Source organism: Engystomops pustulosus, chromosome 5 (genome assembly GCF_040894005.1).
Source record: "Engystomops pustulosus chromosome 5, aEngPut4.maternal, whole genome shotgun sequence".
Taxonomy (NCBI): domain Eukaryota; kingdom Metazoa; phylum Chordata; class Amphibia; order Anura; family Leptodactylidae; genus Engystomops; species Engystomops pustulosus.
In genome coordinates, this window is record NC_092415.1 from 32,071,942 (window position 1) to 32,089,542 (window position 17,601).

The window sequence follows — 17,601 nt, forward strand, 5'->3', positions numbered from 1 at the left end:
TAGCCAGAAAGTTAATAAAACATGATCAGTGAGGGTCCGACTACTGGAACCACTTTGATTGCAACAGGGGTCCCATTCTTACTAATTGGTGGAGGTCTGACTGCTGGCTCCAACAATCAGATTGTCATCCCCTATCTATCTTGTGGATAGAGGATAACAATCAAACTTTGTACAATCCCTTTAACTTACTGTAAACTTTGCTTTACTTTATGTAGTGTGAAATGTCCATCTCCAAGCTTCTGCATGATCATCCTGAACCTGTCTTCTTTGATGTGTACCTGAGCTATGGAGGAAGCGATGGGCAGCAGAACATCTGGCCTGTGCCTGTCCTAAACCTAAACATGCAGCACAATGAACAATTTATCAATGCAGGTAAGTTCTATAGTTAAAGTATATCTAAGCATTTAATAAAAAATTCCTAAATCATTAGTATAAAGTGGGTGTATAAGGAGTTTTTAGCAGTTTTGCTCTCTGTAGGCTCTCAGAACCGGTGGCTGGAGACTAGCTGCTATGATGTCTCCCTTACACTCACTTGGAAGCACCATAAAGTTCTTATAGGACATTGTGATGTGAATTCAGATCCTGATCCATTCATTCCTCCCCTCTCCTTAGACTTCTTTATAGCAGTATTTATCTGTCCAATCTGTCTTGCTTTAGCAAGGTGGATTCAGGAATGATTTTTACTAACACTGTTGATTTATGCAGAAATCCTCTGCTACAATGCAACAATATCCATAAATAGATAAATACATTAATGCAAGGCCATTCCTGCCCACTGTGTTTATAATTTTGTTCTCGAAGGAATCGGCATCAACAATTGGATTCTGACACGTCGTATATTCCTGGTTGACTCTCTAAGTGGGCGAGAAAACACCCTTACCAGCCTGCCTCGTGTTATCCGAATTGCCAGCAGAATCGCAATCAGGTAGTGTTTTCCCAAGTTTATATAGTGTCTATCATCTCCAGTGGTGGTCCTGCTCTTTGTTACGGGCTGGGTGGCACATGACCCAGTAGGTCTGTGACTACATAAAGTAGCCAGTAAGGCACGGATTGGCTGTACAGCAATAAATGTGACCCCTTAAAGGCGTTGTCCTATCGTAGCAAGTTAGGTTCTATCCACAGGATAGTGCCTAACTAGCTGATCTTTGGGGGTCTGAGTGTTGGAACCCCCACGGATCACGAGAATGGGGGTCTGACGTACCCCCGTCGCACCCCGAGATGACCAGAGCAGCTTGTCTTGCATGCGCTGGACATCAGGTCCATAGACATGAATGTGGCAGCCCGGGCATGTGCAACCAGCTGCTCCAGTCATCTTTTGGAGCAACGGGGCTAAACCGGGAGACCCCGCCGATCAGAAAGTTGGGCACTATCCTATCCTACATTGCCTATCCTAGGCAATGTAACAATGGGACAACGCCTTTAACAAAGCCTTTTTTTTCATATCTGTGTTTACATTCTAATCGTAGAATTACAATTTTTTTATTCTATTATAATTATGGGAGGGGCGGCCCACCGTGGATTCTACGTTATATATTGGCATTACTACCGCTCATTGTATCCTGCATTTGACTATAGTCAGATGAATGCTGAGAATTGATCTCTACAGAACAGGAAGTGTCAGACTATTAATGGTCAGTGTCAATAATTTCATTATAATAATAATCTTTTATATAGTGCTATTATATTCCGCAGTAAATGCCAAGGCAAGGTTTAAATGGTATGAAATATTATTTTTCCAATTGTCTGAACTTGATTTTATCTTCTAGTCAGAAATACACCATTTCATCATCAGGGAAGGGAAGGCAGACACCAGTGTGAATGAGGTTGAAAGTGTGATGTGGAATTGATATTTATTCTTTTTCTTAGTATCAGCCTTGTACCTGGAACACACAAAGGAACAATCTACCCTCCGCTGATGATAGTTGAATACACTGATATCCAAGTACAAAACCTAGAAAACCAAATTGTACAGGTACAATGGTTCATAACATAATTGTAAGCATAAAGTAACATGGCAGATGCCTTTTACCCTCATCCCCTGCTTTCTATTGGTAAGTAACATGGAAGTTATGGAAATTCTGAGGGAATCTTTATTCTAGGCATTCTGTGATATATCCAACCTCGGGCTCTCCTGCTGCGGTGAAACTACTACTCCCAACATAATCTTGAGGTTGTAGTTTCGTAAGCATTGAGGGTCCTAGGTTAAGGTTTTATTGTACTAACATGATATTTATAGAGTATATAATGTTCTTCCAGGTTTCCTTCTCAGTACAGTACGAAATGAATCTGTCCGATTCGCTCATCCAGACTGATGTAAGTGATCGTTCATAATTAAGCTTGAACACATTTCTTCCAGTGGAAACATATTATAATTGTTCTCAATTTGACAGGTGGCTTTGGGAGTGTTGGGTGGTTTGGCCGTGTTGTGGTCTCTCCTAAAAACCGCAGCCTGGAAAAGGAGAATTGGTTCTCAAGTAATTGACTTACAGGTAATTTTGTTACAAAATTGAAAGTTTGGTTTCACAAAAAAAAACTTTTGGAAATTTGTCTTTACAGTATATTTTAGCAGATGTTAAAATTGTATTCCGATCTGAGCATTTAATTCATCTGCCATATATACTGTTTACTCTACTCTTCTTCAATTGGATGTTACTGAAAAAAAAAATTATAATAATTTCTCATAAATGTAGTTATGTTGTCCCTTAGAAGATATTTGTCCTTGGATACGACCACCACCGCAGTCTATCAGCAGTGGATTTGTATGCTCTTTTGAGGTACCTGACATTACCACAGGACGCTGTGGGTCATGCAGCAACTCCCATGTTGTATGCAAAAGCAATTTGTTTCTTTGCCTAATCCCTCCAGCAGCGGCAGTTGTATCCAAGTATAGGACAGGGTCTATATGGCTATATTTATGGGAAATTAACTTCACACAGGTACATTTTTTTTAATAACATCCAGTTGAAGAAATAAATATATATGGCAGATGAATTAAATTAAAGGTCATTGCCCAGAAGTGAATATCCCTTTAAGGCGTTCAAGCTCATATCTTTTTAGCATTGTTGTACTTTTCAGAATAATACATTTTCTTGCAATCAACATAATATCACCTCTTCTGATACTCTGTTATTTTTCAAAAAAATTTTAAAATTGTCAACAGGGTGTTACAATGAACGTGCGTTTAGGGAGGGTTTACTAACATCTGGATGGCTCTATTTTTGCATAGTCAGATTATAGTTACAGGTTGACTTTGGTCTTTCGGGGGAAGCCACTGTCCATAGCAACCTTTATGTTATACATCGTCTACATTTTCCTTTTTAGACTGTTGCTCAGTTTCTTATTCTATACGCTGGAGTCTTGGCCAATGTGTTTTTCGCTGTGACTGTGGGGACTGGATTTTACTGGCTGCTGCTGTTCAAAGTAAGTTTTTTATTTTTGGTGTTGGGAAACAGTGTTTTTGTGTTGTACATACTAAAAATACGAACACAGATAGACCTCATTGAATGCAGCTAATGCGACTCTAATTCGGCTCTGTATCATATGGGGCATTTTTGGACCTCTTAGTCACTAGCCAATAATGCCAAGTTCACTTCAATCTGCCCTTAGACTATAGACTAGACTCCTGGAACCACAACCATCTGATATAACAGTGTCCCCCTGTCCACATGCCTGACCATCATTCCATTCAAACAAACATGGGATCCCAATCATTCTGACCATAGGGAGCTCTAGAATTCACACTCCTGGCAATCAAACTATTATTACATATCTTTAAGCTGCTGTGGTAGGACAACCCCTTTAAGACACAGTATATCATATTTACTAACCGATATATACCTTTTGCAAATCACATTGTTTGTCTGCATCTACAGGGCCAGCAGCACGTGTCTGTTCTGTTACCTCTACACAATGATGAAAAAGACTTCATCACTTATGTAACTTCTGCTTTCATTCTAAAGGTAGGTCTTTTATATAGCTACTTAGAACCCTATACCTTTATAGGAAGATCAGTGGTGGTAGGTTTCCTTTTACTGTACTTGCAGTAGACAGTCACAGTATAGTCTATTCTCTTTACAGAACAAAATTATCAGTGAAATATTCTCCGGGTCTATAAGGAGTTAACTTAAACTCCTGTCCTTGTGTATATGCTCACCAGATACATATAAAAAAGGACAAAGAGGCATTAAAAAAAAGTATATAATAATGTTTAATGCAGCAAGTGTATATGCAGCACTATCATCTCATACGATCTGTAGACTTGCAGGTACAATAAATGATAGTTGACAATTTTAATGGTGAGCTATAATGAACAGTGGTAGGTGAATCTACTAGATAACCAGGCATTGACCAGGGACACAACTGGGGCACTTTTAAATTTTTGACCCTTGGTCAAGGGAGACTAGATCAAGGTGGACAAATGCAGGCCGAGCATTTACATTGGCTTTGATGACAAGTTGGGTGCCATAAGAACAATAAACCATACACAGTGTTTACATTGAAGCAGAATAGAACAATGGAGGATAGAACAATTGTCTAATTACATTGCTGTTACATTTGAGTTACATTTGAGTTTACCAAAAGTAATGTTAACAGGATGGACAAGCGTGTCAGTTCTGTAGGGATGGATGAGTTGTGCACACCCAACCAGCTGCTACAACCCAAGTCTTCTGATCACAAAATTTAGCTTCTTATGAAATATTTCAGCCAGTACAAGAAGAATGGGAACTAGCCATGAGGCAACTTGAACCTCTCGCCTCAGGCAGCACCAACTGCAAGAAGCTGGGGGCAGCATCAGGGGTGCAGTCACATGCTGCCTGACAACTTAGAATACTGTCCCTTCACACTTGATGTCTGCAAAGGTGTGAGATACTACATGGAAAACTCGTATACTAAAATATTAACATGATATATAACTATTGGATTGGTATGAGGGGCGCACCGTTTTGTTGTCCGACTGTAGGGCCACCCCTGAGAATGGGGCATTTTATTTAAGTATCAAGACTGTGTTTAGTGCAGATTTAATTTGCAAGAAGCAGAATCCCCTGAAAACTGTGCATTGTGTTGATAAATCTGCATATATTTTCCTCTAGTTGTATTGTGTATTGTATTACATTGCAGGCAGTACATTTCCTGCACACCCTTTTCTCTCAGCTGTCCATCCATATATTCTTCATCGACTGGGAGAGGCCGAAGAACAAGCTGCCGAAATCTGAAGGTAAGCACCGTATCCTATACGGAATGTTACTGTGTTGCGTATGGAAGAATCGTTATGCCAATATTAGACATGCGTAAGACAATGGGCATTGTTATCTTGACAGGCGGTGGAAAAAGTAGCACATTTCCAGTGAGTATCTGGAGGACGTACTTCATAGCAAATGAGTGGAATGAAATCCAGACAGTGCGCAAGATCAATCCCCTCTTTCAAGTTCTTGTCGTTCTCTTCTTTCTTCAGGTATTTGTTTCTATATTTGTCGTGTTACCATTATATGTAACCTATACAAGGGATCTGGGTCGAAATCCATTAAATATTGTAATTAGGACCATATTACAATAAGGGCTGAGCTGCAGTTCCCCAGCCTGACCACTACACAGAGCATGGAGCAATGCGTCCAGCTTTAGGAACAGCTGATTATCGGGAGTGTAAAAGTGTATGCCCCCCACCACAAAATGAGGGATAAATTGCTGAGGGTCAGTGACTGGATTGACAGTGTATGTGCCCGACCTGTTGCTCGCAATCATGTGATTTGTGAGCATCCTTACTGCCTGCTGTGGCCTTAACCCCTTAACGCCAAGGCACTTTTTTGATTTTGCATTTCCATTTTTCACTCCTCACCTTCAAAAATCTATACCAACGTGTGTTGTACTATTACGTCACATGTAGGTAAGGTTTTTTATTACCATCTACAGGCTACTTAAGAACACTCAACTTACATACGACCCCTAGTTACAAACGGACCTCTGGATATTGGTAATTTATTGTACTTTAGTCCTAGGCTACAATAATCAGCTGTAATTGATATCACAGGTGTCTGTAATGAAGCTTTATTGTTAATCCTGGTTCTTATGACAACCCAACATTTTTAAAATCCGATTGTCACAGAGACCAAAAAAGTTCTGGGTGGGATTACAATGATAAAATATACAGTTCCGACTTACATACAAATTCAACTTAAGAACAAACCTACACACCCTATCTTGTATGTAACCCGGGGACTGCCTGTATTTGGTAAACTTTTTCTAAAAATGTATTGTTTCTTTTAGATTGTCGGCTTTGAAAATCTAGCATTGCGGGACTCTTCCTCCAGCCTCACTAGAGACGTGCAGGATTACACAGCCCCATGGAGCCGCATTTTGCGTTACGGCGTGGCTACAGCGTTATGGCTGGTTATTGGGTGTTTACAGGTAAGATCTTGTAGTGAATAGAATTTTTGACCTTCCCAAAATGAGTCGTTGAAAAGTTGTAAAACAATTTTGTGTTTTCAGATTCTCTTCTTCTCTGGAATCTATGAGAGATTTGTGGAAGATAAAATCCGGCAGTTTGTTGATTTGTGCTCCATGAGTAACGTAAGTTATTGTAGGTTATTAGTTATGTCCTATTTAAAGGAACACTCCAGTCAAAGCTAAGTCATTGTATAGTACATGGTGCAGGGCCTGAAGAGAGGAGCCGGACTCATTGTCATTGTATTCCTAGAACCATACTAGAAATATGCTCCTCCCTTCAGGCCCTGCACAAGGTATAATTCATTGAATCAGCTGTAACTGGAATGTTCCTTTAATATCTGAAGTCCTGTCTCCCCAACACTGATTTTCATAGAACAATACTATTAAAGGGAATCGGTCACCACGATTTACCTACCCGACCAACTGCTGGTTATGTAGGGCTATGCTCACACATGTCATCTATGTCTTTGTTTTTATTTTCCAGCTACCTCTTCCACAGCAAAAAAGTTAACTTTAGAAATATGCAAATGAGGATTGGGAGCTTTGGGGGTGCAATAAAATCACCCCTTGCTAAACCGGCACTGTCCAGCGAGGTGTGGAACAGGACCCTGAAGGGCTCTGCCAAAGCACTTCAGCCTTTTTTCCATATTTCTAAAGTAAAGTTTTGGCATGGGAGGAGCAGCTGCTGTATAAAAACAAAGGTATGCCTGACAGGTGTGGGCATAGCCCTACATAACACAGCAGTTAGTTTTGGTAGATCAATTGTGATGACAGATTCCCTTTAGGTTTTTCATTCCGCCTTTTTGCTTGTCCATTAAGAAGAGTTAAAGGGGTTGGCCACTTTTTAAGAAATCTGTTCCATTAGACATGTATCTATATGTATACATACCTTTAAATTTTTTCCTCCTTTTAGAGCTTGTAAATTTTTTGTAAAATTAAAAGTTATAGAATACTCCAATATACTTTCTATGAATTCTTTACTGTTTCGTAGATCTCTGCTTGCTGTCATTCCATAGGAAGCTTCATTGTTTGCTGCCTGTGGATAAACACGGTTCCCTGGTCATATGATGTCACACAGATGCATGGCTTGCTATATCCCTGGTGACGTGATGTTACACAGGTGCACGGCTCGTTATAACAGAGAGAGTAATCAGAGTTGTGTGATATAACGAGCTGTGATGTCACATGCCCAGAGACAGATTTCTTTCCACTGGAGGTACAGAAGGAAGCTTCCTATAGAAAGACAGCAAGCAGAGATCTAGAAAACACTTGATACAGAAGGTAACTTTTCGGTGCAAGCACAGTATCAATTATTTGCTCAAAGTAGTCAATGCATTTATTTTATTAAAGTAAATTTAAAAAAAAAGTTTTAAAAAAAGTGGAGGACAGTATTTTGTAACCAGAAAACTCATTTTTAACTTTGCAGATCTCTGTGTTCATGCTGTCACACAGATGCTATGGATACTACATTCACGGACGCTCAGTCCATGGACACTCGGATACAAACATGGAGGAGATGAACCTAAATTTAAAACGAGAAGCGGTAATTCTGGAAAATATGCCACAGTGTAAACAATCAAAAGGCCTCGGCATAGGTGGTGGGCACATCAGTGGTTCCATAGTCCAGCAAAATGCCATCCCTTTATAAGATGGGAATATTCTTATAAAATCTTTTTAAAAAATGTATAGAGTGGAGAGGTGAGAGCAGCAGCAGAGTAAGAGCTGGTGACACACTAAAGGCTGCATTCACACACATGTATGGGGGACGTATATATGGCCGACGTATTTACAGCCGATAAACGTACCCCATACACTTCTATGGGCTCACAGCCCTGTACGGGAGCGGTACGGTGCAGCACACGTACCTCCTCTTCCCGCGCGCGCTATGGTGCGGCGGGCAACGGCAGTGTGCATGTAGCCTAAAGCTGCTGAAGACTTCAGTAAGTTTTCAGTGTCACTCCAGTGTTTGGTTCTCTCATTGCTGCTATATCATGTAACAAAAATTTCAGCATGTAAAAATCTAGGCCAATGATATGACTACCCTTATTCTGGTGACAGGCACATGCAGAGGTCGCATTAACGCCTCACCACGCGTCATAGACGCGTGATAAGGCGCCATTACCCCCCAAAATAATTGCCATGCGTAAAGATACGCTTGGCAATTATTCAGTGTAGCGCGCAGGCTGAGCGGCCCAGCGCACGCTGCAAAGGAGGGGAATGTCAGTAGCGCGATCGCAGCGCGCGCCGGGCCGCTCAGCAGGATGCGGAGATGTGTGGGATTTGTGAGCGCCGCCCCCGGGGGAGACATGTGGGCCGCGATGCTGCTGCTCCAGCCCTCAATGCCCGCAGCAGCGGCGAGCGGTTATGTGGTCCTGAGAGAAATGCCGGGTGAGTGTGAGCCGCGGCCGGGGGTACACTGCACTCTGTGTATGTGCTGGGGGAGTGTGTGCTGCGTGTGTCTGCCATGTGCTGTGAGTGTGTGCTGTGCGCTGTGAGTGTGTGCTGTGCGCTGTGAGTGTGTGCTGTGCGCTGTGAGTGTGTGCTGTGCGCTGTGAGTGTGTGCTGTGCGCTGTGAGTGTGTGCTGTGCGCTGTGAGTGTGTGCTGTGCGCCGTGAGTGTGCGCCGTGAGTGTGCGCCGTGAGTGTGCGCCGTGAGTGTGCGCCGTGAGTGTGCGCCGTGAGTGTGCGCGCGCCGTGAGTGTGCGCGCGCCGTGAGTGTGCGCGCGCCGTGAGTGTGCGCGCGCCGTGAGTGTGCGCGCGCCGTGAGTGTGCGCGCGCCGTGAGTGTGCGCGCGCCGTGAGTGTGCGCGCGCCGTGAGTGTGCGCTGTGAGTGTGCGCTGTGAGCTGTGAGTGTGCGCTGTGAGTGGGAGTGAGTGTGTGCTGTGCACTGTGAGTGTGTGTGGTGAGTGTGTGCCGTGCGCTGTGTGTGTGCCGTGCGCTGTGTGTGTGCCGTGCGCTGTGTGTGTGCCGTGCGCTGTGTGTGTGCCGTGCGCTGTGTGTGTGCCGTGCGCTGTGTGTGTGCCGTGCGCCGTGCAAATTGTGCAGTGCGCCGTGCAAATGTGTGCAGTGCGCCGTGCAAATGTGTGCAGTGCGAGTGAGTGAGTGTGTGGTGAGGCTGCTGTGTGAGTGAGTGTGTGTGCGCTGAGTGAGTGAGTGAGTGTGCGCTGTGCGAGGGAGTGAGTGTGCGCTGTGCGAGGGAGTGAGTGTGTGGTGAGGCTGCTGTGTGAGTGAGTGTGTGTGCGCTGAGTGAGTGAGTGAGTGTGCGCTGTGCGAGGGAGTGAGTGTGCGCTGTGCGAGGGAGTGTGTGTGCGCTGTGCGAGGGAGTGTGTGTGCGCTGTGCGAGGGAGTGTGTGTGCGCTGAGCGAGGGAGTGTGTGTGTGCGCTGAGCGAGGGAGTGTGTGTGTGCGCTGAGCGAGGGAGTGTGTGTGTGCGCTGAGCGAGGGAGTGTGTGTGTGCGCTGAGCGAGGGAGTGTGTGTGTGCGCTGAGCGAGGGAGTGTGTGTGTGCGCTGAGCGAGGGAGTGTGTGTGTGCGCTGAGCGAGGGAGTGTGTGTGTGCGCTGAGCGAGGGAGTGTGTGTGTGCGCTGAGCGAGGGAGTGTGTGTGTGCGCTGAGCGAGGGAGTGTGTGTGTGCGCTGAGCGAGGGAGTGTGTGTGCGCTGAGCGAGGGAGTGTGTGTGCGCGCGCTGAGGGAGGGAGTGAGTATGCGCTGTCCGTGCGAGTATATGCGCTGTGTGTGCGGTGAGTGTGTGGTGAGGCTGCTGTGTGAGTGTGTGTGCACTGAGGCTGCTGTGTGAGTGTGTGTGCACTGTGGGAGGGAGTGAGTGTGCGCTGTGCGTGCGAGTATATGCGCTGTGTGTGTGCTGTGCACGGTGAGCAGACAGATGATTTCTTTTTTTTTATAAATAGCGTCTATTAACATTATATACGGCTATTACATATTATTTAGTTATATGTATTACCGGGAATTTTCATACTCCTCCTCGACTAAAAATACTCCTCAAAAATAGTAAGAGGAGTATTTTTACCCTTTGGGAAAAATGTTAGTGCGACCTCTGGGCACATGGATTCCTACACTCCTTATTTTACTGCATGTGAAGGACCAGATGGATTATGCATAGGAAAGGCTGGTAAAAATAGTTTCCAGTAAAAAATATTGTAACCATGAAGAGAAACTGCAATTTTTACTTCGTTTTCAGGAGAACATGTGCAGCCAAAGAGGTCTACAGCCAAACACCGACATTCAGACATTTCAGATCTCTATCTCCAGCCGGACCAGGGCACAGTATGATCGGATCCATGATAATTTTATGAAGGTCAGTATGACAAAACATTTAGAGAATTGGAACATTTTTATTGACAGCCAAAAAAATATATATACATTAACTTTTTTTACTTTCAGAATCGTGGACCCTCGCGGTTTTTACATAGTTCAACAAGTATTTCTGAACAGAACACAAAAGCCTATCACACCATGAATAAGTTCCTGAGTTCCTTCATTGATCATGTATGTATGATGTCTAATTGGTCGTGTATGCATGATGTCTCATTGGTCGTGTATGTATCATGTCTCATTGGTCGTGTGTGTATCATGTCTCATTGGTCGTGTGTGTATCATGTCTCATTGGTCGTGTATGTATCATGTCTCATTGGTCGTGTATGTATCATGTCTCATTGGTCGTGTATGCATCATGTCTCATTGGTCGTGTGTGTATCATGTCTCATTGGTCGTGTATGTATCATGTCTCATTGGTCGTGTATGTATCATGTCTCATTGGTCGTGTATGTATCATGTCTCATTGGTCGTGTATGTATCATGTCTCATTGGTCGTGTGTGTATCATGTCTCATTGGTCGTGTGTGTATCATGTCTCATTGGTCGTGTGTGTATCATGTCTCATTGGTCGTGTATGCATCATGTCTCATTGGTCGTGTGTGTATCATGTCTCATTGGTCGTGTGTGTATCATGTCTCATTGGTCGTGTATGCATCATGTCTCATTGGTCGTGTATGTATCATGTCTCATTGGTCGTGTATGTATCATGTCTCATTGGTCGTGTATGTATCATGTCTCATTGGTCGTGTATGTATCATGTCTCATTGGTCGTGTATGTATCATGTCTCATTGTGTGTATCATGTCTCATTGGTCGTGTGTGTATCATGTCTCATTGGTCGTGTGTGTATCATGTCTCATTGGTCGTGTATGCATCATGTCTCATTGGTCGTGTATGCATCATGTCTCATTGGTCGTGTATGCATCATGTCTCATTGGTCGTGTATGTATCATGTCTCATTGGTCGTGTGTGTATCATGTCTCATTGGTCGTGTGTGTATCATGTCTCATTGGTCGTGTGTGTATCATGTCTCATTGGTCGTGTGTGTGTCATGTCTCATTGGTCGTGTGTGTGTCATGTCTCATTGGTCGTGTGTGTGTCATGTCTCATTGGTCGTGTGTGTGTCATGTCTCATTGGTCGTGTGTGTATCATGTCTAGTTGTTTGTGTATGTATCATGTTTGTTAATCGTGCCTGTATCATATCGAATGGATTGTGTATTTCTTGTTGATCGTGTGTGTATCATGTCTCGTTGATTATGTATTTATTACGTCTTGTTGATCGTGTATGTATCATGTCTAACTGATTGTGTATTTCTCGTTGATCACATATGTATGATGTCTCTTTGATTGTGTATGTATCTTGTCTCATTGATCATGTATGTATCATGTCTCGTTGGTTATGTATGGACCTTGTCAAGTTGATCGTGTATGTATCATGTGGTATCAAAGATTACCAAAAAGGTAATAAAAATTAAGTGTTATAGTATTTAAGCTGTAGACATGTCTGTCTTGATGTAAGAAACATTAAATGGGATGTAGATGGGTCACCGATCCAGACATTTGCTCATATTTGCTCATATTTCAATTCGCATAGGATTTTTTGCCAATATTATTAGAATTATCAACTTCTACCCCTGGATCAGCTTTGCAGAATAATATGATATCCATATCTGTCATTCACACATGAAATAACATGTTGACAGATTTCACATAAAAATACAGCACAAATTTGACCAACGCGTCTCACATTAAATATATAAAGTCTATGAAATTGAACAAGTATATGAATATAAAAAATACATTTTTGAAAATTTGCTGAAATCAGAAGTCTACGCTATTAAACCAACAGGTCACTTGTTATTAAATATGTTACTTGTTAGGATACAGTCTCATCTTTTCCTGTCTTATGTGTTTATTACAGGCTTTTAAAGACATGGATTACTTTGTGAAGGACAAGCTTCTTCTGGAGCGAATACTCAGCATGGAATTCATGGAGCCAATGGAAAGGAGCATCTTCTACAATGGTACTGACTATTAGTCATGGAGGGGCTGGGGCAAGAGATGGATAGGTAAACTAAACTTACCCCATAGCAGTTGCCTCCCCCCTGAGGTATAAGAGAAGTGGAATCATGTTGCTATGTTTCTCAGTATCAGCTGGATTAAACGGGTTGCTTGACCCCAAAATGATTAAAAAAACGTGCCTAGGCCCTGACCTGCAGCACAGCGCATCCCGGCACCACCGGCCTATGTTGGTCTAGGACTCCCCTGGCCAATCGTGACCATGGTTAGTAGCCATTGGCGCCCTTTTGCCGCATTGACTGTTCACCCACCAATTCGGCAATTTGTCCGGGTTGCACTGCCAAATGTTAAGCCCAAACTCAAACTACAGGTCCTCTCATCTCCAAAAATGAACTTTTAAAATTATGCTATTGAGTCTGAAGGGCTACTCAGGCAATTACCAGAGCCCCTCTGTGCTGCAGGAGCACTTCCCCCTCCCACTATGTGCTGAAACTTCCTGTGCTGCGGGGAAATTACATCAGGCAGAGAAAGGAGGGATTGCCAAAAAGAAGTAGAGGGGAAGACAGAGTAGCAGCCTGTTTATCTGCAGCCCTTCAGGCTGGTTAGCATAATTATAACAATTGATTGTAGAAGGAAGAAGGCCATGGGTAACTAATTTAAGAAGATTTACCTCGGACACGGTTCCCTGGATCTAAGAGTAAGAGCCCCCTGGTTTATCCATGTTTGATTTTGATGGGAGAATTAACAAAACTGAACCTAAAACCACCTTAAAACTGACTTACTTTCTGTGGATAATAGGTTCCTGTGTTGTCACACAGGTTATCTGCAGGTTGTATCACAGCTCTGATTACTCTCTATGATATAATGAGCTTTGCACCTGTGTGACATCACATGACCAGGGATATAATTAGCCGTGCAACTGTGTGGCATCACATGACCAGGGATATAACGAGCTATGCACCTGTGTGACATCACATGATCAGGGACCGATTTTTATCCACAAGGAGTACACAGTGTGCGCCTGCTCTTCCTCCAGTTTTTTAATATCATAGTATATAAGGCCGGAAAAAGACGCAAGTCCAACCTAATAATTTGGGATGATTTTTGCTCTCCCTGGCAATATTTCTCTCAGTCTCTATTTTTGCAGCCTTTATCTGCTTTTTACAGGATTTATTTTTCCCAATAATCCTGTAATGCCTCATCGCTACCTCTTATGCTTTTTCCCATATGGTATGTGTTTCTCACAGGACTTTTTTTAGACTATATGAGAAAAATTCCCATTTTGTCTTTGAGAACATTGTCCCAGTTTATGCCTATAAGATCGTCCCTTAGTTGCTGAAAATTTGCCCTACATCATAATACATCTTTACTGCACATTTATCTGCAACCTATTCGTAGCAGTTCCTGGATGACGCAGCAGTCCGGCTACCACTTGCTCTTGATGGTCTTCACAATATTGATGTGCCTGATACAAGGTGTCCCCAAGTGAGCAGTTCTACATGCTATACATTGCTCCCCATAACCATACTGCACTAGGGGCGTCATTCACGTTTTTTTCTTTTCTCCCTACAACTCTACCCCTACAACAGAGGCCCAATTTTAATATCATACTGTATGTTGATATAGTGGGACATGTCTACCCGCTCCTACCCTTCCCTAAAAGCAGGAGGAGGAGTGAATATTGGTAGCAGTCAGTAATTGGATAGTGACATCTCTGTGGGACCTATCTGAGCATACGCTCAGCAGATGCCAGAGAAGGGATGCAATATGTTGCATCCATCCCCCATTGCCTTCAATGGCCTCTGCTGAGCGTATACACCCCTTGAACAGGATGGAAAGACGCACTTTGCTGCATCTTTCTTTCCTGTGTTTCCTGTAGTATACGGCATAAACTGTGTAGACAGAGACAAAACGGATGCCCCCCACCTGCCAGTATATGTCTATATAGCGTATACCCGTGGAGCTTACATAGCATATACGCTGAACGTATACTAAAAACGAAATGTGAATTTAGTCTAATTAGTCTAATAATGAACTTTAGATGATGTGTAATGTCCCGTCCCTATTTGTTACAGATGAAAGCCATTCTTTCAGTGACGTCCTCTTCTATGGTCATGAATCGACACTCCTCATCTTCGACACCCTCTTCTTCTGCATTGTTGATATCATGTCACAAAACTTTGTTCTGGCTGCTATCATCACCTACCTACAACAAGAGGTAAGTCCACTTACACCTGAAAATGTTAAACTCTACAATTTTATTTTGCTTCTTTTTTTAAAGATAAAAATGTTCTTTTTTTTTTTTTTTTTTCAGTTTTTCCGGCGTATTCGTGGTGCTATAGGGCAGAAGAACTTGGCATCGAAAACCCTTGTAGATGAAAGATTCTTGATCTAATTGTGTTTGGGAGCGTTGTACATTGGCGGGAACCATTGCTACCAGTATTAATTTTATATTTAGATGAAATATTTTTGTAAGGGACCAACCTGTTCTATATTTCTGTGCCTATGGGACGTATTATTGTATATATTGCACAAACCATCCGTTTTTATACCATGTTTATAGCAAAGTGTATTTTTTTTTATTGCCTTAGGACAAACACTACGATATCAGTGTATGTTTACCGTTACATTAAGTTTCATTGATTTTTGTTTCTTTATCTTCAGTAAATGTCATAAAACTGTTTTTGTGCTTTACTGTCTTCATTCTTTATAACCTTCATTTCTCGTTATAACCTTTTGCCAGCAATGTCTATGTATTTCTAAGAAGTCCTTAAATACTGCAATTTTCACTCGAATCCGACAATACAAAAGGAGAAACTCTATAATGCTTTGTAGAAAATAATCTACATAAATAAAAATGGATCTAGAACATTTTAATAATTGGTTTTGATATTTATATAGTGTCATCATATCATGTGGTTCACAGATCATGGGGGATGTATACAGATAAAATAAGACATTACAGAGTAATAACAGTCAGACGATACAATAGGAATAAGGGTCCTGCTCGCAAGAGCTTACAGTCTATGTGAAGGAAGGGGTCGCACAGGTTGCGTGGGCCTGAGGGGGAAACATGGAGGGAAACAGTGGGGGGTACGTTTTAAAGGAAATCAGGATAAACCAGAGACTTACTCATAGATCCAGGCACCATGACTGTGGTGATCTTCATATATTTGTTATCCATTACCTATTTCCTTCTAAAATTAACCTTTAAAATTATGCTATTGAGCTTGAAGGGCTTCTGGGGTTGTTACCAGAGGCCCTCTTTGCTGCAGATTGATAATCTGTTACACTGTATAGGAGCAATTTTCCCCTTACCATTGTGTCATGAAACTTCCTGTGCTGCAGTGAGGTTATATCAGTTAGAAGGAAGTGCTGGGGGAGCAGAAGGGAGATAGACAGTGGAGCAGCCTGTGAAGCTGTGGCACCAATGGGCCCTGGGAACCGCCCCTGTAGCCTTTCAGGCTCATTAGCATAATATTTAAAGTTGATTTTAGAAGGAAGGAGGCCATGGATGCCAAATATAAGAAGATACCACAGTCACGGTGCCTGGATCTATGAGTAAATGCCCCTAGATTCCCTGGAATCATGATAGATTTTTAAGAGAGATAGTTAGTAAGGGCATGCAATAAGCATGTTTATACATTACCTTTAAAATAGTGCATTTCCTAATGCTTAGAAATTTCTTCAACAGCTCCATAAGATCTAAATCAACTGGGGCTTACTTTCGTCTGGGTTTCCGCTGTTTTCGGGATTTAATTGGGACTTAACCGGGGATTGTGGCGCAGCTGCGCTGGCTTTCATGCGACAGAAATCGGGGGCGGGCCGTCGGTTGATCCGACTGATTCGGATTGAGTGCGGGATTTAACTTTCAAATTGTGTCACAAGATCAAGCACTTACATGCACCAGGAAGAAGAAGGTGAACTCCTGCGGTAAGTAAATGTGCTCCAATATGTATTGTTATTGTAATAATACTAGTAAGTGCAGGGATTGATACCTTGTGCATAGAAAATGGGGCACACCTCCGCTGTTTTGGCTTCTGATTAACTGTTGGTAATTTGTAACTACCCTGCTAGACCTTTTTTTTTTGTTCTAGTCTTCGCTACTTTTTAGCTCCCAAAAAAAAAAAGGGTAGATATTAATTTGGTGAGAGTTTCCACATCATGAAAACCATGCCCATTTCAGAGGTGGTGAAAAATCACTTTTTTTTTCTGGTGCCGACCTCTAATAAATGGGTTGCAAGGAGAAAAGGTATTGGGAGCGCCGCAAAAAAGGCGGAAAACCCCATAGTAAGTGTCCACCATTGTCTTGTCATGGTAGCTACCATGTTAATCAAAGATACGGTTTCCTCCCAAACTTCAAAACATACTGGCAGGTTGTTTAGATTGTGAGCCCTATGGGGACAGGAACCAATTTGTGATGCTTTGTGCAGCGCTGCGTAATCTGTAGGCGCTATATAAAATAAAGAATAATTATTATTATTATTATTATACCCAGCCATAGAAGCACCAAGTACCACACTATAGGTCTGATACCATTCCATAAATACCCAACACATACCACATTATAGCTTAAAATACCACCCCAAAAATGTTATGTGGGAAATAATACAGCCCCCCCCCCCCCCCCAGACTATAAATCCAATACCAAAGAATTAAAATTAACATAAAAGATCCCACCAGACTGTTAATAATAATGAAGACCCTAGAGGAGATGATAAGTAATATTATGGACTTTCGACCCGCCAATAAAAATTAGGACCCTAGATCACAGATTAAAGGGGTATTGTAGCAAGTTAATGTAATTCTTT

At 42.4% G+C, this 17,601-nt stretch overlaps 1 protein-coding gene across 3 annotated transcripts in view; it reads left to right on the plus strand.

The window, feature by feature from the left end:
• The window catches only part of TMEM67 (transmembrane protein 67), a 48,534-nt gene extending 33,061 nt beyond the window's left edge, over nt 1–15,473 (plus strand). For all 3 annotated transcript variants that reach the window (XM_072151543.1, XM_072151544.1, XM_072151542.1), the window contains 17 exons: nt 216–372; nt 802–925; nt 1,867–1,972; nt 2,257–2,313; nt 2,391–2,489; nt 3,322–3,420; nt 3,873–3,959; nt 5,119–5,215; nt 5,319–5,452; nt 6,262–6,402; nt 6,484–6,564; nt 7,868–7,984; nt 10,636–10,752; nt 10,839–10,943; nt 12,693–12,795; nt 14,866–15,008; nt 15,105–15,473. In XM_072151543.1, coding sequence (XP_072007644.1) covers nt 216–372; nt 802–925; nt 1,867–1,972; nt 2,257–2,313; nt 2,391–2,489; nt 3,322–3,420; nt 3,873–3,959; nt 5,119–5,215; nt 5,319–5,452; nt 6,262–6,402; nt 6,484–6,564; nt 7,868–7,984; nt 10,636–10,752; nt 10,839–10,943; nt 12,693–12,795; nt 14,866–15,008; nt 15,105–15,185 — 1,848 coding nt within the window. In that variant the 3' untranslated portion in view covers nt 15,186–15,473. The remainder of the gene's footprint in view (nt 1–215; nt 373–801; nt 926–1,866; nt 1,973–2,256; nt 2,314–2,390; nt 2,490–3,321; nt 3,421–3,872; nt 3,960–5,118; nt 5,216–5,318; nt 5,453–6,261; nt 6,403–6,483; nt 6,565–7,867; nt 7,985–10,635; nt 10,753–10,838; nt 10,944–12,692; nt 12,796–14,865; nt 15,009–15,104) is intronic.
• The last annotated feature ends 2,128 nt before the right edge of the window (nt 15,474–17,601 follow it).